This window comes from Eschscholzia californica, unplaced genomic scaffold, assembly GCF_041429995.1.
Source record: "Eschscholzia californica isolate CP2 unplaced genomic scaffold, dmEscCali1.0.p SCAF_4, whole genome shotgun sequence".
Lineage (NCBI taxonomy): Eukaryota > Viridiplantae > Streptophyta > Magnoliopsida > Ranunculales > Papaveraceae > Eschscholzia > Eschscholzia californica.
Window position 1 is genome coordinate 48,715,062 of NW_028238461.1, and position 23,904 is coordinate 48,738,965.

Genomic DNA, 23,904 nt, shown 5'->3' on the forward strand with positions numbered 1-23,904 from the left:
TTACTGGTTATTTATCTAAAACTGCTCTAACTTGGTGGAAACAGGAATCCAAAAATCGCCGTTTATCACAACTACCTCCTATCTCTTCTTGGCTAGAGCTTAAACCATTAATGTTTTCCCGATTCCTCCCTCCGGACTATGAGAACCAATTATGTGTTGATTATTTGCGTTGTCGTCAAGGAAGACGTTCTGTTGAGGAATATGCTTCGGAATTCCAACGTTTAATAACAAGGCTTAATCTTCCCGATTCAGAATCAATGAAAGTGGAAAAATTCAAAGACGGACTTCGGAATGATATTAAGGATTTGGTTAATTTAAGGTCTTTCAATTCCGTATCTGAATGTATTAGTGTAGCTAGATCCTTTGAATCAGATTCTCGTTCCATCTTTCGGGGACACAGTACTAGAAGTCAATCGGTAAGAACTTTACCGGATGAGTTAGATCAACAAAAACAACCGGAGGAGGGTACTAAAACAGTAGCTGAAAATCCTTATAAAAAACCTCCACCAGTTAAGTGTTATCGTTGTTTTGAAACAGGCCACTATTCTAATGCTTGCCCCTCTCGCGGTAAAGCAAATATTGTCGAAAAGAAATCAGATTCAGATTCAGATTCAGATGAAGATCAATTGGAACGAATTAATACTATTCCAGACAACGGTGATCGAGTTATGTTACTCACTCGTAGAGTTCTTTTCACACCTTTAAAAAGGAATTTATCTCAACGAAAGAATTTGTTCGTTACACGGGGTACAGTACTGAATAAAGTGTGTACTATAGTAATTGACAATGGTTGTGTAGAAAATTTAATTTCTACAAAACTGGTTAATTTCTTGGGTATTGCTACAATGATTAAATCAAACCCATATAAAACCGCTTGGATTCAGTCCGGAACTACTACACGGGTTGATCACATGTGTACTATTAATCTTTCTATTGGTTCTTCTTATGTGTCTACAATTAATTGTGATGTCACTGATATGGATTTATGCCACATCATATTAGGACGACCATGGCAATCTGATGTTGATGCCACTTACCGTGGTCGTTTGAATGTTTATGAATTTCCATGGAAGAAGAAGATTGTGACGTTATTACCAATTGAAGATGGATCGGAAGAACTACATTCTCTTCACAAACGGTTCGGGACGAACCTCTTGAGGGAAGGGGATGCTGATGCAGGGGCACCCGGCGTGGAGACTATTTCCATGACCGGACCCGGTCATGGTCCAACCGGCCAGAGAGAGTATAATTAGGAAGTCCTTATTTTAGTATGATTATTAATTAATTTGGGTTTAGGAATTTTACTATTTTAATATTTCCAATAATTGGAAAGGTTCATATTTGAGTCCAAGTTATTTAGGCAGTTGCAGTATTTAATTATTTAGAAAGTCTAATTCAAGTCTATCTAGGAAAGTCCAGAGTCCTATAAAAGGATATCTAGTTTGTCTATTGTTCACAGATTGAGAGAAAAACCCCATTGAAGTTTTAATCAAGTTTATTATTTAGAGTTATTTGATCTTTATTTTCATCGTTCTTATTTAATTATTCATCTCTTTTAATTCCGCTGCGTTTCTACATCATAATGACTTTCCAATTTAATTTCAGTTAACTTATGTGCAAAATCTTGTCTGTGATTTTAGTTCTGCTTTCGGTAGTGAATACGTTTATCGAAGACAGTGGGACTTCAGCCATTAATACAATTAAAGAACTCTACCAGTCAGGACAACCTCCTCTGGTAATTGAGGATCTTCTTCTCGAAATTCAACTTTTAGTTCAATTATTTGATGATGAGTTGTTTTGTTATTAATCGTTTTCAGATAAAAGAACGACTTGTAGTAATTATAGAATTCCATTTGACTGATATGTCTTGTTATGATCTTCTCAAATGGATAAAGGTAATAAATCTATTATATAAAACAGATGGGAAAACGATGACTGGGACAGACATCCTTTTTTAATAAAGGATATTGTCTAGAAGCCCTTCTCAAAATTTAAAATATAGTCTTTCGTAGAAATAAAGTTACCTGTTTAAAAAACAATAATCGTTTCCTTCTTATAAATAAAATAACTAACTTAAGAAAAAAAAGAAACAAAATAAATTTCAAGGGTTAAAAAAAGAAATTAAAATCTCTCTCTTTTAATAAAATAATAACTATTAGAAAAAAAAAATAATACAAAAAAATAATAACTAATAAAATTCTCTCTCTCTCAATAAAATGATAACTAATAAATTTCGTAATATTTGATTGATACAAGTGTCCATGCCCCAGGGCACAGGATATACCCTAGTAATAACTATACATTCTCTCCTATTAGTTTCTCTCTCTCTCTCTTTCTCTCTAAAACCATCATGACATGTCAACCTGCAGCAAATCCCATTTTCTGGGTACATACATGTCGCTGTCGTCGATCCTGATTTTCAAATAAGCAAGAAACTAAGGTATACATTGTTAAGTTTGAGACTTGTCCCTTATTTAAGATATTTGATTATTGACTATGGTATGGTTGTTATTAGATTCAAGCAAGAAGGGGCAGAGTACTACATGAAGCCTATTAATGCATCTCAGTTGGAGTTTTTCAAAATTGATATCCTTCGCAAAGAGCGAAAAACACAAAGACAGGAAGCTCAAAGACGAGAAGCTCTTCGTATCGAAGAAGCTCAAAGGCAAGAAGCTCTTCGTTGAAATATCTTCAATCGATAGGCAGTAACACATTTTTCTAGATCATGGTCTGTAATAATGGTTCACATAGCATGTTTTAATTGCTACTGTTTTCTATTTCCTTTTTTTGATCCAGACACAAGGTATAATTCTTTTTTCCTGTTTTGTCATCTTGACACCAATGTAAAGAGAGAGAGGGGGGGAGTTGTTATCTTGTATGCATTTAATGAAGCATAAAACCAGACTTTCCTGCTTTCCATTTCCTTTTTGACATTTTCATGACATTTAGAGGACCCAAATTAATGAAGGAATTTAAATCCTACAGACTGAAGTCAAGAAAAACCGACTTCACTATCCCCCAAACCATTCCCCAATAGATCGAATCGTTTAGAATTTGTGTCCAAAGGAAGGACCAAGGCCACTGGTCAAGGGTAGCAACAACAAAAGGGCAGGATCGGTTTTCAAAGCAGAGACGGAAGCAAGAAGGCTTAAATGGACTCTTAGGGAGCCGAGTTTAGGAAAATTTTCTTCAAATGCCAAGAAGAAGGCAGCCATCAGAAAAGTTTGTGTAGACTACAAAGCGAACTTTTTGTTTTTGCAGGAAACTAAGCTTGAAGTTTTTCAGTAGTAGTATTGTGTATGGACTCGGGGGTAATGGCAATATGGATTGGTATTGTATCCCAGAAGACGTCAAGAAAAACCGATTTCACCATCCGCCAACAGTTGTGATCGTTTAGAATTTGTGTCCAGAGGAAGGACCAAGGCCACTGGTCAAGGTAGCAACAACAAAAGGGCAGGAAGAGCAACTAACATATGGGGTCAGCTGGAACATATGGGGGTTGGGGGCAGCCAAAAAGAAGGCAGCCATCAGAAAAGTTTTTTAGACTACAAACCCAACATTTTTGTTTTTGCAGGAAACTGAGCTTTAAGTTTTTAGTACTAGTGTTTAAATTTTGCTTAAAACTTCAACGGTTAAGCTCAATGTTACCAAAAACCCCTACCTCTCTTCGTGTACCGCATACTAGATCTCTCGTATTGAAATTAAAATCTCTCTCTTTTAATAAAATAATAACTATTAGAAACAAAAAAAAAAGTAATACAAAAAAATAATAACTAATAAGATTCTCTCTCTCTCAATAAAATGATAACTAATAAATTTCGTAACATTTGATTGATACAAGTGTCCGTGGATATACCCTAGTATCTCTTGACCTGCAATTATTCCTTTCCACCAAAAAAGACACCAGGCCGCGATTTGGCTAATGAAAGTCTTATTGTCCTTAACTATCTTCGGCCTATTGACTCCAATTACAGACGCACGTTGGTTGTAATAGATAGTCGTTCAACATTTCCTAAATATGTCAAAGAAAATTTTCTTCTTATGTCAACTAACCTGGTCAGTTGGAACATAAGGGGATTGGGGGCAGCCAAGAAGAAGGCAGACATCAGAAAAGTTTGTTTAGACTACAAACCCAAATTTTTTTTGTTTTTGCAGGAAACTGAGCTTGAAACTTTTAGTAGTAGTAGTATTGTGTGTGTGGACTCTGGGGTAATTGATTTTCATATGTTGTGAAGTTTGCTATGTTGAAAAGGGGGTCAATGTCAATCTCCTAGCATGGAGTCCACAATCCACCCTTTGGTGTAACGGTTGGACACCCCTCTTAAGCTCATGAGGTCGTGAGATCGAGTCTCGATTTAAATTAGACGGTTATCGTGCTTATTACATCTCTATGATGTATCAATGCCTTGTAACGACGAACGTATATCGTTGTCGAATTCTCAAATAAAAAAAAACACGGAGTCCACATGGAAATACGAGACAAAAACTCATCATTGGAAGTATACAAGTTATAAAGACGCCATGTGTAATTGCTTTTGGCACCCCAGTTCCACATAAAGATTAAAGACTACAAGAATTTTTTATTTTGCTTGTGAAGAAGCGCCAACAGTAACAATTAGTGGCGCTTATAGAACCACCCAAATCTCATTTGTCTTTCTCAGAACTGTAACCGAATTAACCGCCAAACAAAACTTAAGTGGACTTTTATTAGTATAAAATCTAGTTTTCTCTCTCTCTAAAAGTAAAGACAACAGAAACCAAAGCTTCCCCTCTTCTTCTTCTTCTTCTTCTTCTTCTTCTTCTTCTTCTTCTCAATTTCATTTTCCCCTGTTCTTGAGTGAAGAGATTAAACATCTCGTTTCTCTCTCTCTAAAACTGAAATGGCTACAGAAATTAAATACCATGTCTTACTAGTAGATCATAGCCCTACTAACAGAACTTTTGTTCACTTGCTTCTTGTCATATCCAAATTTTATAAAGGTATAATCTTGATCCCAGAAATAAAGAAATTTTCTTTGATTTTTTATTCATTTAATCCTCAATTCATCTTCTTGTTTGTAGTTACTTTTGTTGATTCTGGAACTAAGGCTCTTGAATATCTGGGTTTGTTAAAGAATGAACAAAAATTGATCTCAAATCCATCTTCTGTTTCATCAAATACTAATCAGGTTTAATTTCCTCTTACCCTTAATTTTTCAATCTTGAAAAATCATTAAAATTCAGATTCTGGGTTTTGTTTTTCTTGATCTTTAATTCTCATTTTACTTTTGACAGAAAGATGAAGTTGATTTGATAATTACAGATTATTTCATGCCTGGAGTTACAGGTTTTGATCTTCTTAAAAAAATTAAGGTACAAAAGTTTATTAGTAGATTGTTCTGTTTCAATAATTTTCTTTATCATCTTCTTGGGGTTTTGTTTGATTTCTTATTAAAATGAATACAGGAATCTCCATCACTGAAGCACATACCAGTTGTAATCATGTCATCTATAGCTGAAAATTCAAGGATTACCAGGTAATAATCAAAATCATATATTAAGATTACCCATTTAATCAATTTGAGTTTTAATTTTAATCATTTTTTGATATGGGTAAATTTGATTGATTCTTAAGCAGTTGCCTAGAAGAAGGTGCACTAGATTTCATAAAGAAACCTGTTCAATTATCTGATGTTGAAAAGCTCAAAAAATACTTGGTTGAAGATGAAAAACAGAAAGTACAACTAACAAAAGAAGAACAAGAAGAAAAAAAAAGGCCATGAGATGATGAGAACTATACAAGACCAAGCTGCACTTATATTTTGTATTCTCACATTTGAGTTCTTATATGTTTTTTTTCATGTTAGCTATAATAATAGTTAGTTAATGATGAGTGACGGGTTAAGAGAAAGTGAGAGAGTGTGCGTTAAATTTTCGGAGAGGCCAAGACATTATATTCTTGGTCACTAGATCACGTTCTCCCATGTGGGACTTTTCTTAGAAAGAGAGTATGTAGCAAAAAGAAATGAACGAGAGATGATGGTTAATGGTTTAGATTGAATTGTAATCTTGTGTTCATTTAGATCAATAAAAACACATGCCTTCCCGTTTTGAGCACTTGTAATACAAATTAATGTTAGCTAACGAAACTCTTAGGCATTGAGGTTGGAACTGTGCATTTCAAACTGAGCGAGACAATATCAAGTTTTTGGGTTTTCCAAACTTTCCATAAAGCTAACCCGATGCAATATCAAAGTTCTAGAGTTTTCCAAATTTTTATTATTAACATATCGGACACATGTTGAATTAGTGGTACAAATTTTTTTGTTTATGACGGTGACTTTTTGTCACTGTATACTGTATAGGTCACTATCGATCGAATATTTGGAATCTTGGATTTCCTACATCCAAATATTTACTTGGGTGTAAATACTGACCAAGTTAAGTTGCATACTATCCCAATGTGTATTATACCTTTGAATCTAAATGAGACTCTTTTTACAATGTGACCAAACATTACCTAGTAGATGAGCTACAAATCCATGATTAGAACTTTGGTTGATGATATGTGCGCATTAATACATAAAACTCCCTCTCTCTCTCTCTCTAACAAACTAGAATAACAGAAAACGGCCAAATCAACTGAAAATCATAATTTCTGTTTATAACAGAAAAAAGAAAATCAAGGATTTAAGAGTGTGATTCTTGGTTTCTTGATATTTAATCCTATATATTTGCCTTCCTCACACCCAAGTGATCTCAGAAAATAGAATCTCACACAATTCTTCTCACTTCTCCTTAAACTTTCTCTCTCTCATTCTTCCTCCTCTGTTTCCCCTGTTTTGAAATACAGAGATTAACATCTTGTTTCTCTCTCTCTGAAACTGAAATGGCTCCACCTCCCTATCTTCATGGACTCATTATTAGTAAGACTTGGAATAGAACCAATATGGCTACTGACGTCTTCTTCTATGAGAGATTCAGTACAAGTAATTCACACTTCAGACTCTCTCTCTCTCTCTCTCTCTCTCTCTCTCTCTCTCTCTCTCTCTCTCTCTCTCTCTAATCTTATCTTATCTTATATGGGTTTTTGATAATTGCAGTTGGAAGTGCGGAATCTGTAGAAGAATCTGATCAATATCTTAAAGAATGGGAGGTTAGAGGAAAAAGAGCAATTGAAGAAGGTCCTCTTGATCTTGAGGTTTGCTTTTCTTGATCAAAATTACAATTTCAAAACATGGGTTTTCTTGCTTTTCAATCATTAATTCTTCTTACTTACTTTATATAGGAAAAGGAAACTTGCATTCTATTTGTTGATTTAGACATGGCTATCAATTCAAACTACAAATTTATCAAAAGAATTAAGGTATAAAAAAATCTCCACCATTTCTCTGTTCTTCTCATTCACTAAAATCTCAAAACTAGATCTCTGATTTAAATCTCTGATAAAATGACAATTTTGCAGAGAAATCAATATCTAAAGCACACTTATGTTATTATCTTGTATCACCCATATGAGAATATGGATCTTATTGAAAGGTAAAAGTCATTTGATTTCTGAACATAAAGATTCAATTTTCATACAAACCCATAAAGTTTCTTTAAGTTAATTTTATGTGTAATTGATGATCAGATGCAAGGCAAAAGGTGCATTTGGGTCCACTACTCTTCCTCTGACTCCATTAAACGGAGCTCGGATTGTTGATAATGTACGACTAGCAGAAGACCCTGAACATGACCTAGCAGAAAATCGAGAACATTCGGGTCCAATTGAACAACAGCAACATGAAATAGTACAAGTACAACAACAACAACAACTAGTAGAAGCAGTTGGATGGGGAAGACTCTGGAAGATTTTCTGCTGCTGCTTTGGTGGCCAGTAAAGTTAAAATTGAAGAGGAATAAAGCTAAGAAATGTTGGATTTCTTGTTCATATTTGACAAGAAAACCTTTGTTTTGAATTTTTTTTTTTTTCTTTTCTGTTTGTTATGGAACTGAGGAGTGTAAAAGTGGTGTAAACGTATGGCAACTCCATTAAGAAATGATCTGTTTTTAAGTGAACATTGAGCTGTGTAATTTCAGATTAGTATATAGTCTTAACATAAATTTAGGTCATTTTCATATCAATGGTGCTAGATCAACTTCCACTTTGGACCATGTTTGACCGAATTCTGTGTGACTGCTATTCTCATTTATCACGATATTTGAAATATAAGTTTGACAATTACAAGAATGAAGTAGAGAGTCGAAATGGGAGCTGATCGGCTTACACGTGATTTCAAAATATCAGTCTTGACTTTGTTTCATGCTTTGGGCGGCCATGACTTTTTTGTCCCTCTTTTCTTTTTCATTTTATGAAGGCAGTAAAGTAGGCATTAGATGAGAATAATCCTCACCATGGTTAGATCCCAAGAAGATAAACACAAGAAGGAATACGATCGAGAGTGTCCAATACCCTATGAAAAATGATAGAAAAGCCTTATGGTTGAAATATCTTACTGCCCTCGAAAGGGAACTGGAATGTATGGTTTTAATCTCTTCAGGCAACCCTCCACACTCACTCCACATTATTGATCCCTTAGTTTTAACATTTTGCAAATCTTAATGTGATCTTTCTCCACTTCATTGCATTTCAATCGAGTTAACACTAAGTCTTCTCGTCGTTTTGTAACAATTGAACCCAAATCAGACATAGTAAAAGCTAAAAAGAATGAAGCAAGAAAGCAGGCAGCTGCACAAATGAAGACCCTCACAGAGATATCGGGTGATGATAAGGGTATGAGAAAGGAAAGAGCATGAAGATATTGATGAAGAATTTTTGCTAGAAGTAGCAACACCTGCTGGAACATTAGGGGGGGCAAAGAAAGAACCAGCAAAACCTGCTGCAAATGCCAAGGCTCGAGCAGCTAAACCTGTTACAACGACTCGGAAAAGAGGTCCAGCAAAGAAGCGAGCTTGGGTCAGAGTCTATTAACTGGTATTCTGAAGCCAGCTTCAAATTTAGGTGTAGTAGTGAAAATGAGAACATCCCCTTTTAATAAAATAAAAAAAAAAACGTTTCAGTTCTGAGTGGTGGGATTGTAATGGAAGGGGAGAGAATAAATCTTCGATAATCAAAGAACAAACAGGTTCTTCTTCGAATGAAGCAGTACCAGTGACTTTAGGTACGAAGCAGCATCTGAACCTCCCCTTCCCGTGATGCTCCAATCACTAGCTCTCTATATGCCAGACTTCCAGAAAGATAGCAAGAACGCAGAAGGGAAATAGCTGAATATGCTTCAGGTGATTCAAAGAGTGAGGCGGCTGATGATTCCGAGTTTATGTTTGTGGCGATATTAATTCTAAAATTCAATACCTAGATTTTTTGGAGCAATGTTTTGAACGCAAAAACTGAATGTGATGACTAGGAATCAAGATTCTATAATGGTGTTTGGTACGCAATAATGCATTATGGATCGCATTTCCAGCCGAATAAGGTTTTCCCTTAGAGGGAGAATTCCAGGCGGGCAGGTTAGTGATGTAACACCTGTCTAAATACCAACTATATTGTGCTTGATTTAGGCACAACACAGACTGGCACAATTCCTCATGGTACTGGATCTTTCCTAAGCATGAGCGTACCCTAGCCCCTAGGCAACCAGGCCTCTCTACCTGGACAATGTAGGCGCCAAACCCACCCAAAAAACCTAGTGAATAGGTAAGACAAGATGTTATGTTAGTGTGGAAGGTCTTCCTTGCAAGTGCTCAATCTCATACCTAACTCAGCCAAACAGTAAATTATGCAATCACAAGGAATCACGTAGTAATCGCATTCCTTTCTCGCACCCCAAACATGTGTCAGTATCTTCATAGATGAATTATTTCAGCATATCTAAACAGTAAATACAACAATGATATCAAACTATATTTGAGCATACCCAAGAGGTTGAATTACTTCAGTTGCCAACTAGGTTTTTCTGAATATTATTTACCAAACCTCAATTCCCATAATGAAATCAAACACTGTAGCGAACACAAAAAACACAACAGATTACTACTCAAAAGCAAACAACAAGCACCTTCATTACTCAATACGTGTCTTGACGATGAAATTTTGGCGACTGATAGGGTTCATCACTACCGGGGGACCTGCTGTTCGTGGCCATGCCTGGAACTTCTTATCAGTTTCCTCCCACCATTCCTTATTAGATACAGTCGATGGAGTAGTGCCTGTTATTTCAGCATTTACATGTTAAAAGATGTGAGTTTCTTCATATGCATGATACTAACGACATGATACTACCAGCATGTTCCACAATGTATTACCTCCAAATATCTTCTTGTCAGCTATCACATAATCCAATCCGAATGCAAGCGCTGTGGTTGCTACAAGAGATCCCACAATTTTGAATGCTGTCATTGCTTGACCTGTACAAAATGAAATATCCAGTAACACTATAGAATTAGCAACTACGAATGGATAATTCTAGAGATTATTACGTTAAAATAGAAAGACACATTCAACTTGAGATTAACAAAACATTAAGTTGAAGAAAGAGTAGCATGACAACCAAAACTACAATGAGGTCCTAAATTTCTTTACAATCTTCATTAGTCATTCAACATAACACATCTACCAAAAACGAGGAAGCCATAAAAATAGCTAGTCTCCCGAATCAACAAGACCTCTTAGTAAATGGATATGATATGCCATTCAACATAACACTCCTACTTTTCAGAAACCAGAGGACATTACCCCTCTTAGAGGTTAGTGGTCAGTACAGTAAGTAGAACAAGGGCGTACATTACATTTTTGTTCCGTGTGATCTAGCTACAGGTATTTCAGTAATTGAGATTCTATTGTTCCATAGGGAAGAGACATATGCAAGGAACCCATTGTTATGACTTATGAGACATATAAATGGATCACATTCATTCCAGTGCCATGAATTGCTTTTGCCAAAGTAATATATTGCACAACGACTTACCAAAAGTTGGCTAGGGACGTGTTTTATTCGGGACACTAGGACCCTCTTAAAGACAAATTATTACAGAACTTTTAATGAGGTAGAGTACAAGCTTTTTTCACGAAAAAAAAGTATAGTATTCTCTCTTTCTTTTGCAGTCTTCTAGGTCAATTAGAGAGACTGAGAGACAAATATGAATAAGTTTGGCAACAAGATACATGACCTTAAACCGACGAATATCAAGGTTAGATATTTCTCTGTAGAAGTTTGACAACTATATCCTAATTCTTAAGAAGTCAAAAGTCCAAGACCCATATTAAATTTCAACAAAATCATACACTCATAATCTATCCATGAGATGTATCTTACTTCCTAAATCCTGGTCATTGCCCTTTGAGCCCATTCCTATAGAAAAATCTCATGATGTAAAATGATAATATAATATTTAGTAAGATCAGGTAAGAACCCTAAATTGATTTGTGAGTTTAAGTGTTCATGGCCGAAATAAACACCCCAAACTACAATTTAATTGCAGTATAAACTGAAGAGCTGAACCATCTCCTCCCATAAATAGTTTTTGTTCGAACAGATTTTAGATTCATGCTGGAAGCTTTGTTATCAGTCATTAGAAGTAGTAATCGAGCCAAATGAGTTAAATCAGGGTAACATATAAATTCGATACCTTCTTATAGATCTATTTCTACCTTTCTGAACTATTTGGGTACAAAAAAAACCCTAGATTTGGTCCATACTAAAATCCATAGAGTTTCATGAGACAAAAACTCATCCTTAGAAGTATACTAACAATAGATTAAGAAATATAGTGGAAGCAATTGCAGAAACAAAACGAGTAATTTTGAGAATGAAGGTCAAGAGATCTAACCTTCGCCTTTAAAAAACCCTAATTGATGACTGAAATTTTTAGAGAGATAACACCGGGTCTCTTAGAGAACGTTCTTTATGCGACCCGATATCTCACTATTACGATTTTTGCCCCTTCATTTTAATATTATTTCATATTGGTCCCTTCATTTTTCTCACTTGAGCCTCTAACAAATTCCACCTTTACATTATTTACACCTGTAATAATAATGAGAAGTTTTATTGCATTTTCGAGGACTATAACTTGGTACCTGTTAATTGAGCTACAAATCCATGTACATTTCGATAGATTTTGTGCTAAGTTATCGACTCAGTATTCGAGGATGTATTGGGTTTGTGCTAAGCTATCGACTCAGTATCCGAGGATGTATTGGGCTAACTCATCTTCTCATTTGATTTTGGGTCTAAAACATTGTACCCATGAAATGAATTCCTAATTAACGTTGTAACCATGAAATGAATTCCTAATTAACGTATTTTAAGATGTTAGAATCAACTTCTTGAACCAAAAAGAAAGAGGATAAAAACTAACTTGGTAACTGCTCCAGCCATAGTCCGTAACACAACTTATAGATTTACCTACCAGCTTTACTGTTAACATGAGATTCCGGTATTGTCATCTCGGGGTGTCATAGCAATATTTCAAGAAAACACAGTTAATTTTACTCAACAGGGCAGTGAAATTTTTCATCAAAAAAAACAGGGCAGTGAAATTGTTGCCGGTAAGCTATTCAAGAATTTGTTTTCTTTGTTGGAATTGTTTTTCCTCAAGGAATTTTCATATTTTGAATTCCTCTTGCAATCAATTCTCCGATTTTGATCCATCCCCAAAAAATACTATGCTAAGAACTTTTCCAAAAACAAGCCTCGTCCATCCCAACTATATCAGCCAGGATACGGCACTCGATCATGTCTACACTGACCATGGTGTGGCTCCAGCCACCAGAAGCACAGAAACAAATGGGTCGTCTCTGATAAGGCACAAAGCTTCAGGTCATCTCATTCCTAGGCAGATGCTGAACCAAGTCAACCGACCATAGCACGTAACACCCTTAAACAGATCAAGCATTGTTACCTTTTGACATTCTGAATTAAATCGGGTTGGAGATGCAGTTTATAATTTGCTAAAACTCATCAAATATCTCATGCTTAAATCAAATCATACACATTTATAAAGTGAAAGTTGACGCAACAGACTTTGCACCAAGAAGAGAAACATTTGAGAGCTAATCCTTCAGAAATTGCAGTATGAAAATCAAAAACATTTCCGTGCTAACCCTTTCAATGCACCAAGTTTAAGATTTTGCCAAATAATTTTGCAAGTAACGGAAATAACTTAAAGACGACTTTAGGTAGATCTGGCCACAATCGAGAAGCTAGATTCCAAGGATTGAGTTACAGAGGAAAAGTATGTTTTCATTCAAATTGTTTCTGTAGAAAGTAGCAACAACAGATGGAGCCTCTCTGTACATGCTCCATTTAAACAGTCAAAAGAAGCGAAAATCAACTAAAATTAAAAAGAGACCTACTAAATGAGAAAAGGATATCTAACCTAATAGACTACTTGTACATGAAGAACATTATAATGCCCCTAACGAAGATTAACTATGTATGGTAAGATACTAAACAAACAATTTAACCTACATTATAATCTTAAAAGCCAAGCCCCAGTTACCTGACCTGATTCTTTTTCTGAATACACCAACTCGTTCTTCATGTATTGAAGTTTCTTGATGTAGCTTCCATTTTCAACAACAAATCTTTGATATCGGCTTCCATCCTTGTCTTCATACTGAAGTATTCCTGGTGGGATTTCTCTATAACCTCAAGTTCTTCAAGCTTTTGTTTCCGTCTTTCCTGAGCTTCACCCAAACGCAACTTTGTAATTCGTTTCATGTATTCTTCTTCAATCTTTTCATTCTTAGCAACTGCTATACGTTTTAGGCCTTCAGCTTCTCGTTTTGCATCATCTGCACGTTCTTGGAACATTTTAGCCTCGGCTCTTTTAATTCTCACGATGCTCTCCAGCTCATCTACAACAGGAGGCATTTTTTCTGCATTAATTTGCAACTCCTGATGGTGTCTAGCCACCACCTGGTCCCAGTCCAAGCTGGGATGATTTTTCCGAGAACCTTCAACACGAGGAGAAGCCTTTTCAGTAGAAGCAGATGCCAACCACTTGGTGTCTTGGACCAAACCAATGCCCCCATTGGTGCTCCCTTCTCCAGGAAATTTACGAGGTAACTCCTTCGCGGAAAATGACGAACCATTAGGAATCTTATCACTTTCTGCAATAAAAAGAGACAAGTCAAACATAAGAATATTGAATAATGACAGTCTTTTGGATTGCTAGGTATTCTTAAACACAAAGTGGCCTAGTTATGACATCGATTTCTTTGTTTTTTCCTCTCTTAGTTTATGTGTTCTTCGTATTCAGTCGCGACTCGGGAATATAACATATGATTTATCAAGTAAAATCATGATTACACACAGCAACATCATTTCTTCATTTTCCACTTTTAGTTAATGTGTTCTTTCTAAGGCATCGGAAACATAAAATATAATCTACTAGTAAAATAACCATAAAGGAAATCAGGGAATCAACCATTCGAAGAACCTAAATATGACTAATGGGCATCTTATGAAAAACCAGCAAAAGGACTAAGAGTAAATGAGGAAAAGAATAGAGAACTTACCAGCAAGGAACCCCATAACTAGATTATAAACCTCAGGAAGACTAGATTTCATTTCCAATCTCGGCAGCATGTGAGTAGCTATGTCATGCAGTGTTCTCCCACGCATATCTTTGCTCGCAGCAAAGATCCTCTTCACATATTCTAGTTCCTTAGAAAAAGTTTCAGCTTTCCATTCCTTAGCGCATGTTTGGATGACTTCTTTAACAAAGCCAAACATTTCAGAAGGATGGTCACACGCAACACAATGGAATTGCATCTCTGTCGCCTCATTTCCCCCGGTGACACTTCGTCCATTTCTGATAAAAGATTGACGTAACCCACAATCGGCATGACACCAATGAAGGCAGACATCACACCCAACCCAACTACAAGTATTAGATGCCATGTCAAATTTTGAGCAGAGAAGGCACATACAGTTACTGCAAAACCCATTTTTCTGCAAGCAAACTTTGCAATCACACTCGTCCACGGGTATTGGACTCCGACAAGCGGGATTGCGACACTTGGTGTTCATTAAGATTTCAGCTAAATCAGAAGAAGGGATGTTAGTAGATTGCTGAAGAAAATCGGGGATGCCAGTTTTAAGAGCTGCCAATATCTCCAGCTGAACCTGATGAGACTTTAATAGTGACTCTAACGTAAAGTCAGTTCGGTGTTGCACTGCTTTCTGTAAAAGATTAAGCTGTGCACGTTTTTCTTCATGAATTATCATTTCGTGTGTGCTCTTCTTTAGGTATGCTAAAGATTGATCTGTCATCTCTTGAATTCTACTAGCCATTACCTGAATTGGTTCTGAAACTATCATGGTTACGATTTTCTCAACAAAACCAGCTCCACCCATCACAAGCTGCTCAAGTTCCCTCTGACTATTACTCCTGAATAACGAACTACTACTTCTCTCTCTCATTAGGCGCTTTTTATCCTTACTATACTCTGATCTGGTCTCCTGAGAACCCATACTATTGGTAGGAGATCGTACTTGTTCAAGGTGCCTTGACTGTAACGACAGTTGTCTTGTAAAACTTGATTGTCGATCCAGGCGAACTGGAACACCTTCAGACACTTTATGTGGTTGTCCCTGTGAAGCCTGGGAATTCAGATTGCCTTGTGAAGGCTGATATGTGTGATGAGACCCATTCCCATTCAGCAATATTCTCTGATACAACGGAACTTCCTTGCGTTTGGGCTCAAATGACGACTGTCCTGGCCATGTCCCATTAGCCACTTGATCTACTCCTTGAAATATAGGATGGCTGCCAACAGATTGCTCATAGTTGGTGTTGTTATCAAATGAATTTTGTGTAAGCGAGCAGCTTGGGTTGTGAACAAACGTCTGAGAACCAGACATAGATATCGATGTGGTAAAAGCATCGGAATTTGAACGAAGAGTGTTAGGTATAGATTGAACACTTCTTGCATGACTAGGAGAACTGGGGGCAGGGATGGGATCGTGGGAAGCAAGGCCTAATGAAACATTAGGCAAGCCAAGACAAAGTTCAAGAGGCTCCATTTTGAGATTTTCATCTTTATGTTTATTAAAACTATTTGTCCTCTCTGTCCTTGTAACAGGACTGAAGAACAATTCAAAGCCCCGGCTGCTTGGACCTTCCATAACATCATCTCCGCAAGATAGCAAGTCTCTTTCCAGCCATCGGCCTTTTTTTGGTGAATTAGCTTCACTTGGGGGAGAAACCGCCAAACTCTTACCTTTGTCTTTGGTATTTAGAGTTACCTTCTCATCTATGAGGGTCAACGTTACATCATTTATTCTGTTTTCCGTAGCAACTTCCATATTTGAATTATCCAAATCTATGTCCTCTGCTTTGATTTCACAATCTATACCTTTCTCCTCTTTATCTACTTCCTCCATAGACCCCGAACTATCTGCCCTTGCTCCCTCATTTTCTACCTCCTTACCAGGGTCATCCGGTTTACGGTCAGTTGAAGGTGGTAAGCATTTATGATCTACCTCGACGTTTCTTTCTTTATCTACTGCTTCTTCTCCTTCTTCTTTAGTCTCTCCCTTTCCATTGATAGACTCACTGTCACCATCTCCCGCCTCAATATTTTCCTTCGCCACACTAGTCTCCAACTTTCCATCAGCATCTCCTTCTATATCAACCTCAGGCTTTTCTTTAGAAAAAGACTTTGACTCGTTCTCCAAATTCATCTCTGGGTCAATTTGGTTGGTCGTCGAATCAAACTCTTGCTTACTAGAGTTTTTCTCAACTGCAGTTTGAGGTCTTTCCTCCAGTTCGTTTTGTTTTTCTTTTGATTCTGTTTCTGGTTCAGGCTCCAGTTCTCCTTCCTCCATTTCACTGCTACTTTGCAACCCATCATTCCGCTTCACTTCCACACTCTTAGACTGCTCACAGCTAGAGTCTTTTGACCATGGAGGTGATTTAACAACATCTCTTGACGACCCTTGTGGAGATTTTGGGTTTACTCTATCTTCACTAACAACCCGATTTCCTCTACTCAAATCTGAACTAAATCTCTGATCCTCGTCAAGATCTTTACTTCCACTTAATCTCCTCCATGAAAGAACATTCTCCTCTCGTCTAGACGAAACACTCCCTTCCCTTCGTGATCGGTCTCTCTCTGATCTAATTCCTTTCGGATAATCACGCCTATATCCAGGAACACTATCTCGATGATTCCGATCTCCTCCACCATATGCATTCCTTGGGGAAGAAATCCTTCTATCACTAATATCCCTGTCTCTATACCTATCAAAGTTCTTTCTACTACGACCGTAACTATCAGAATCATTATCGACCCTTTTCCTAGACGATCTCGAAACCTCACGTTCATCGTCTAAGGATCGATCATAAGAAGATGAAGACGATAATCCTTTCCTTCCATTATCATTACCTTTAGAGTAAAATCTTCGATGTGAAGATGGTCGATCAACATCTTGATCTCTAGAGTTTCTTCCCCAATCTTTACCAACCCCTTTTTCCTCAACAGAGTCAAGATCATCACCATACGATCTCAATCTCTTCATTACTAAATAAAATCAAACTTAAATTACAACAACAACAGTTAAAGGAAGAAGCAAGATAACTTAAAAACCCTAACTCTTTTTCAGAATCTTCACCTAACACAGGTGAAAAAAACAAATGATAAACCCTAGAAAAAAGGTAAGATTTTCAGAGAGAATAATACAGTACATATTTACCGATCTAGAAGATAAGACTCCCCGCCGGAAGTGATAAAAAGAGCTGAAGATAGTCGGAGAAGAATAATTAATTTCCGGCGAGAGACAAAGATCAACGAAGAAGGTTACTCCATTACGCAAACGAAAGAAACGAAAAAAGAAAGAAAAAAAAATGGTCAAACGAGATGGGGTGGGTTTTTATTATCTTTAGGTTTTTGAGAAGAAAAAGGAAAAAAGTAATGAGATTTCAGTCAACCCACTTATTTATGATGACGTAAGAGAGAGACACTTCTTTTTTTAGTACATTTTATTTTAGTACAATGAAAGAGAGAGAGAGAGAGAGGGGAAAAAGAGCGTAGAAGTTATAAATTGCGCAACGTGCACGTTACGCACTCGATAAGAATGTCTCACACTCTTGACAAGGTGGTTTTTGAGCAACCAGGGTAACTATTGGCTTGGTTGTCCATTTATTCACAAAATCTAGATGTTATAAGTTGAATTGGAATCAAGTAGCCACCGACTCATAGCTAGTTGGTATGGCATATACTCTAAAACCTCAAAGCTTTGGGTCTGTTCACAACCGAGATGAAATCTATGATAATTTTTTTAAAGATTCGACTACGATATACGTTAGTCTTTACAAGACATTGATATATCGTAAAGATGTAATAAGCGCGATAACCGCCTAATTTAAACCAAGAATCAAAGAGGCCTAAAGCTCAACAGCAAAGAAGTTTAACGTCCGGCTACAAAGAAGCCTAAAAGCCAACAAATTATTACATTATTTATAGTCTAAATTACATTAGATAAATCTTTTACGGCAAACTGCTTCCACCAAGACTCGATTCCAAGACCTCGTGAACTTAAGAGAGGGTGTCCAACCGTTGCACTGAAGAGTGGTGGACAAATCTATGGTTTATTAAACTTGGATTACTAAAAGCATAAATAAAAGTAGTTTAATAGGTTTTAGGTTTGGTAATACGATATCAAGTATTAGAAAATAAGAGTAGCTCCTCGAACTTAAAAGTATTAGCTGTTATGTTTCGACGAAATTTATCTTTTTTAGGTAGCAATATAGAGACATTCTAAACCTTTTTTTTTTTCTAATAAAGATCTTTAAATTTAAAAACATCACTTGCAGAGTCTCGAAAAGACACTTTAGTTTTAGAGTGTCTCTCTTTTTAGAGTCTCTATAATAAATGTTTCACATCATTATGGAGTGTCTGATAAAGTTAGAGATTTTTTTGTAGCAAAAATCTTAAATATCCCAGCTTGCACTCTAACTTTTGTAGATTAAGTGTTCCATTGGAGCTGCTCTAAATACAGCTATAACAAAAAAAAATTACATGCAACAAACCAATTGAGTTGGATTTGACAAAAATTTATCGACGAGTTTTTTTTGTTGAAACGATTTCTCGATGAGTTGGTTGTTATAGTTTAAAACAACTAATACAAAATTGTTGTGTACAATTTAACTAATAAAATGACCATCCCTATACTGTTGTATTATAAAACAATCACACATTTGGAGGAGACGAAGTTTGCTTTCAGTTATAAAGGTTTAAGTAATTTTACATACTTACGTGCTTTTAGAAGTCGTGCAGTCGTGCAATTTGGTACCAGTAGAAATCCTAAAGATTGGTTTGCACGGTCATATAAGACGACAATGCGTAATCAACACGATAATCACTGTTATAATGCGGTATTGAGAGAATGTGTTATAGAACAATCAAATGTAAATAGAAGATGAAACGTGACAGTTCTTGTTAAAATTAATGTACAATTTTCAATTTTTGGATTCTAGATCCAAAAAAGTGACCCAACAGTAGATTACTCCTGTGACACTATATAGAAGTTATTTTATAGAAAAGACCTAACAATGAACTTTGTATCTCAGTCCTAAAACAAAAAACAGAAAAATCTGGAACAAAGAGAAGCAACACTTAAGCAAATAGGCAAACAGTAGATACTTGAGAATTTCTTTATTTCTGCTTGAAGAAATCTGAGAAAACTAACTTGATACATATCATATTTATAGTCATAAAACTAACAGTAAACTCCTAAAAAACTGCAACTACTTAGACTAATACTTCATGACTTGACTGCTACTAAAATCTAGGAAATTAGTTATTTGACTAAGTAAACAGAAACTTTAGTACGTAGATGCACTAATTTTTAACACTCCCCCTTAGTGCATCCTTCCGATCAAGAACTCCAAGAGCTGCTCTGAGATGTTCAAACTTAGGCTTTACCAAAGCCTTTGTAAATATATCTGCAACTTGATCATTTGTAGAGACTCCTATTAGCTTAATTTCTTGGTCCAATACTTTCTCTCGGATGTAGTGATGACGAACTTCAATATGCTTTGTCCGAGCATGAAAAACTGGATTGGAGGCAAGCTTAACAGCACTTTCGTTATCACACTTGATTTCGACAGCATAATCAAGTTTGCAGAACATGTCTTCTATTAACCTCTTCAACCACATACACTCTTGTGCAGCCATAGTTGCTGTCACATATTCAGCTTCTGTGCTTGATAATGCAATCACCGATTGTTTCTTGCTGCACCAAGACACCATAGCCGAACCAGTACTAAAGCAATAGCCTGAAGTTGAGTGTCTATCATTTTTGTCTCCAACCCAATCTGCATCAGTGAAGCCTTTTAGACAGAACTTCTGAGTCCTCTTGTACATAAGACCATACTCAAGTGAACCCTTCACGTAACGAAGAATTCCTTTTGCTGCCTCCAAGTGACTAGACCTTGGGCACTGCATGAATTGAGAAACTACACCAACAGAGTAAGCAATCTCAGGCCTTGTGATAGTCAAATAAATCAAACTGCCAACCAGTTGCTGAAATTTCATAACATCCTTTAGTGGTTCTCCTTCTTCTTTGATCAATTTGAGATGTGGCTCCATTGGAGTGGTTTTTTATCTTGACTCCCCCATGCCAAAACGATGTAACAACTTCCTTGCATAGCCCGTTTGAGAAACAAAGTACCCTTGATCTGATTTTTCAATTTCTAAACCAAGAAAACAACTAGTCTCCCCTAGGTTCTTCATCTCAAATCGAACAGAAAGTTCATTTTTCAGCATCAAAATTTCTGCGTCATTATCTCCGGTGATGATCATATCATCCACATATAATAAAACCATCAAATGCATATTTGAATTTGATTTAATAAACAAACTAGAATCTGCATTTGAAACCTTAAAGCCGCAAAAGATAAAGTATTGAGCAACTTTACCATACCAAGCACGTGGTGCTTGTTTAAGGCCATACAACGCCTTCCTTAGTCTGCACACATGGTTAGGATACTGCTCCGCAACATATCCTTCAGGCTGCTCCATGAATACGTCACGATCCAACTCTCCATAAAGAAAAGCATTTTTTACGTCAAGTTGCCATAACTTCTAATTTCAGAAAGCTGCAAGAGAAACAATGGTTCTTATTGTTACCATCTTCGCCACGGGACTAAATGTTTCTTCGTAGTCCAATCCGTAACTTTGAGAAAAGCCACGTGCAACGAGTCGAGCTTTGTATTTTTGAACATCTCCATTTGAGTTTTTCTTTAAACGGTAAACCCATTTGCAAGTGATGGGCTTGCAGTTTTCTGGTTTCACCACCAACTCCCATGTCTGATTCTTTTTCAATGCTTCAATTTCTTCTTGCATTGCAGCTTCCCATTCTAGACGGTCTTTGGCTTCTTCGAAATTTGTTGGTTCTTCATCTACTTCTCCTACAAAGAAGCATGAAGTGATTGTACACAACTGAACCTCGTAGTCTTTGAGGTAATTTGGTTGTCTTTTCTGCCTTATAGGCCTTCTTTCAACTTGTTGATCGTTGCCATTTGAGTGGCAATCAGCTGGAGATTCATTTGTATCTGAATCTGGTAAATCATTTTCAAGAACAGGTTGCTCTTGATCATCACTGAGAATTACTTCCTGCACATAATTTTTCTGGGCTGAATAATAGGTGGAAATCTCATCGAATACAACGTCCCTAGAGGTGACAAACTTTCTGGTTTCTGGATTCATACACCTCCATCCTTTCCTGCTGGAATCATATCCCACAAAAACACACTTTTTTGCTTTCGGATCAAGTTTGGTTCGATTTGATTTTGGAATGTGAACATAGCAAACAGAACCAAACACACGAAAGTAATTTACATTAGGTTTTAATCCATATAACAATTCAAAAGGAGTTTTTTCTTTACCTGGCCAAGGTGGTAATCTATTTATCACATGACACGCACATTGAAATGCTTCAGCCCAAAGTTCTCGTGGAAGATTCTTGTCGTGTATCCATGAAAGACTTGTTGAAGCAAGATGTGCCAACTTCCTTTCTGCTACCCCATTTTGCTGAGGAGTATTAGGACATGTCATTTGTCTCTGAATACCATTTTTCTCACAATACTGAAAGAAATCATCAGACATAAACTCTCCACCATTGTCACTTCTTAGGCATTTTATTTTCTGCCCAAATTCCTTCTCTATGGTGTTGTTGAACTCTATGAAGTTCAAGAGTGCCTCACTCTTCAATTTCAAGAACTTTACCCATGTATATCTTGAAAAGTCATCTACCATCACCATAACATAAGAATACCCACAATAACTTGGTGTTTTTGTTGGTCCCATCAAGTCTGTGTGCACTAATTCAAAAGGGGCTGATCTACGGTTGGATGAGCTTTTAAACGGAAGGCGATGTGATTTGCCAAACTGACATCCTTGACAAATCACATCTTCATGTACGTTCTTCAATGTTGGAAGTCCATCTACTAATCTGTTAGAAGAAATTTGCTGCAGCATTTGATAACCCAAATGGCCTAACCGAGCATGCCAGATTGCTGAGTTGTCCGTTTGACTTGTTTTCTTCATATAGGCTTCCCCTGCTGCCAAGACAAACAAAGACCCTTTCTTCTTACCGGTCAAAACAACATCACCATCAATTGTCTTCACATTATCAAGAACTTTTACATCGTCTGGCCCAAACAAGACATAATTTCCAGAGTTAGTAATTTGAGAAACTGAAATTAAATTTCTTTTCAAACCTGGAACATGAAAGACGTTGTCGAAATTGACATTTGTATCCGTATCACCAATCTTGACGACTCCTTCATTTTCTACTGGGTATATGGAATCATCAGCGGTAATAATAACCCGTTCTTCATTATGTTGTCGCAATTCTGAAAATAATGAATCATCTCCTGTTACATGATGAGAACAACCAGAATCAACAATCCACTCTTCATTGCCCCTTTCCTGATTGAAAAGAACTTCATCAGGGACTGTTTTTTCAGCAACATGGTTCCTTCTTTCAGCTACTTCTACAGTGAAACACTGCTCCCAGTTGAGTGGTTCATTACTTTCTTTTTCACTTGCAACATTTACCGTGGAGAGCTTCACTCTACAATTTTTCTTCACGTGTCCGATCTTACCACATATATAACACTTGAAAGACTTGTTGTTTTGTGAGCTGCCTTTAACTGTTTCTGTGTTTGACCCTTTTTCATGGTTCTTGTTTCCAACCACTGGTTTCTTATGATGTTTTCCCTTTGAGAAGAGTGCAGCATCTGAATCAAAATTCTTCGCCATTTGCTTTGCCAATGCCTCTTGATTGGAAAGCAGATTTTCTAACTCTTCGACTGAAGGTTGCTTTGCCCATCCTTGAATAGAGGTAACAAAAGGAGTGTACTCCTTCTTCAATCCACGAATGAGAAATCTCCGTAATCTACCTTCACTGATCTTCTCATCCGGATCCAATTCTGAAATTTCAGCACAAATACTCTTCATTCGTAAGAAATATTCAGAAATAGACATACCTCCTTGTATTAACATTGCTAACTCGTTCTCCAAAAATTGCAACCTCGCTGTATTCTTTTGAGAGAACAACCTCTCTAGTATCTCCCAAACTTCCTTTGGTGAGCTAATATCACGGACATGATCAATGAACTCTTTTCCAATTGAAGTCCTCAAGGCAAAAAGGGCTTTACCACATTTGATCCTCCATTTCCTTCGAGGTTCAGCATTCTCTATATTATCAATTGGAATTTCTGCTTCACCAATGACTAGTTCCCACAAGTCTTGACCTTGAAGATAAGCCTCCATGCACATTCTCCAATACTTGTAATTTGTCCCTACAAGTTTCTCAACACCGAAATGTTGATTCGAGCTACTTCCCTCATTTGCAAACTCCATACTGCAATAAGAAACTTCTCCTCTACAACTTTCAATCCCCTCCA

The 23,904-nt window shown here is 36.7% G+C and overlaps 4 protein-coding genes across 4 annotated transcripts; 2 read left to right on the forward strand and 2 right to left on the reverse strand.

The window, feature by feature from the left end:
- Positions 1-4,736: 4,736 nt before the first annotated feature.
- On the forward strand, positions 4,737-6,090 carry LOC147545550 (two-component response regulator ORR3-like). Its single transcript, XM_086634478.1, has 5 exons — positions 4,737-4,980; positions 5,062-5,168; positions 5,275-5,352; positions 5,446-5,516; positions 5,618-6,090. The coding sequence occupies exons 1-5, from the start codon at positions 4,881-4,883 to the stop codon at positions 5,760-5,762; spliced, it is 501 nt and encodes a 166-aa protein (XP_086490604.1). The 5' UTR covers positions 4,737-4,880; the 3' UTR covers positions 5,763-6,090.
- Positions 6,091-6,643: 553 nt separating this feature from the next.
- On the forward strand, positions 6,644-8,103 carry LOC147545551 (uncharacterized). The gene is made up of 5 exons (XM_086634476.1): positions 6,644-6,968; positions 7,083-7,180; positions 7,268-7,345; positions 7,445-7,518; positions 7,613-8,103. Exons 1-5 carry the CDS (start codon positions 6,869-6,871, stop codon positions 7,860-7,862), a joined length of 600 nt encoding a protein of 199 aa, XP_086490602.1. The 5' UTR covers positions 6,644-6,868; the 3' UTR covers positions 7,863-8,103.
- A 1,709-nt stretch (positions 8,104-9,812) lies between these two features.
- On the reverse strand, positions 9,813-11,943 carry LOC147545552 (uncharacterized). The gene is made up of 3 exons (XM_086634479.1): positions 11,809-11,943; positions 10,285-10,386; positions 9,813-10,188 (listed from the first exon to the last, which is right to left on the reverse strand). The coding sequence occupies exons 2-3, from the start codon at positions 10,376-10,378 to the stop codon at positions 10,043-10,045; spliced, it is 240 nt and encodes a 79-aa protein (XP_086490605.1). The 5' UTR covers positions 10,379-10,386; positions 11,809-11,943; the 3' UTR covers positions 9,813-10,042.
- A 1,259-nt stretch (positions 11,944-13,202) lies between these two features.
- Positions 13,203-18,099, reverse strand: LOC147545553 (protein OBERON 4-like). Its single transcript, XM_086634475.1, has 2 exons — positions 14,504-18,099; positions 13,203-14,095 (listed from the first exon to the last, which is right to left on the reverse strand). Exons 1-2 carry the CDS (start codon positions 17,508-17,510, stop codon positions 13,521-13,523), a joined length of 3,582 nt encoding a protein of 1,193 aa, XP_086490601.1. The 5' UTR covers positions 17,511-18,099; the 3' UTR covers positions 13,203-13,520.
- Between the last annotated feature and the right edge of the window lie 5,805 nt (positions 18,100-23,904).

Excerpts from the sequence above, each read along its gene's own strand:
- LOC147545550 (XM_086634478.1), top strand. The coding sequence starts at position 4,881 with ATGGCTACAGAAATTAAATACCATGTCTTACTAGTAGATCATAGCCCT. Across the intron at positions 4,981-5,061 it reads CATATCCAAATTTTATAAAG|TTACTTTTGTTGATTCTGGA; the intron begins GTATAATCTTGA and ends TCTTGTTTGTAG. Across the intron at positions 5,169-5,274 it reads TTTCATCAAATACTAATCAG|AAAGATGAAGTTGATTTGAT; the intron begins GTTTAATTTCCT and ends TACTTTTGACAG.
- LOC147545551 (XM_086634476.1), top strand. The coding sequence starts at position 6,869 with ATGGCTCCACCTCCCTATCTTCATGGACTCATTATTAGTAAGACTTGG. Across the intron at positions 6,969-7,082 it reads CTATGAGAGATTCAGTACAA|TTGGAAGTGCGGAATCTGTA; the intron begins GTAATTCACACT and ends TGATAATTGCAG. Across the intron at positions 7,181-7,267 it reads AAGGTCCTCTTGATCTTGAG|GAAAAGGAAACTTGCATTCT; the intron begins GTTTGCTTTTCT and ends TACTTTATATAG.
- LOC147545552 (XM_086634479.1), bottom strand. The coding sequence starts at position 10,378 with ATGACAGCATTCAAAATTGTGGGATCTCTTGTAGCAACCACAGCGCTT. Across the intron at positions 10,189-10,284 it reads TGACAAGAAGATATTTGGAG|GCACTACTCCATCGACTGTA; the intron begins GTAATACATTGT and ends CTGAAATAACAG.
- LOC147545553 (XM_086634475.1), bottom strand. The coding sequence starts at position 17,510 with ATGAAGAGATTGAGATCGTATGGTGATGATCTTGACTCTGTTGAGGAA. Across the intron at positions 14,096-14,503 it reads AGTTATGGGGTTCCTTGCTG|AAAGTGATAAGATTCCTAAT; the intron begins GTAAGTTCTCTA and ends TTTTTATTGCAG.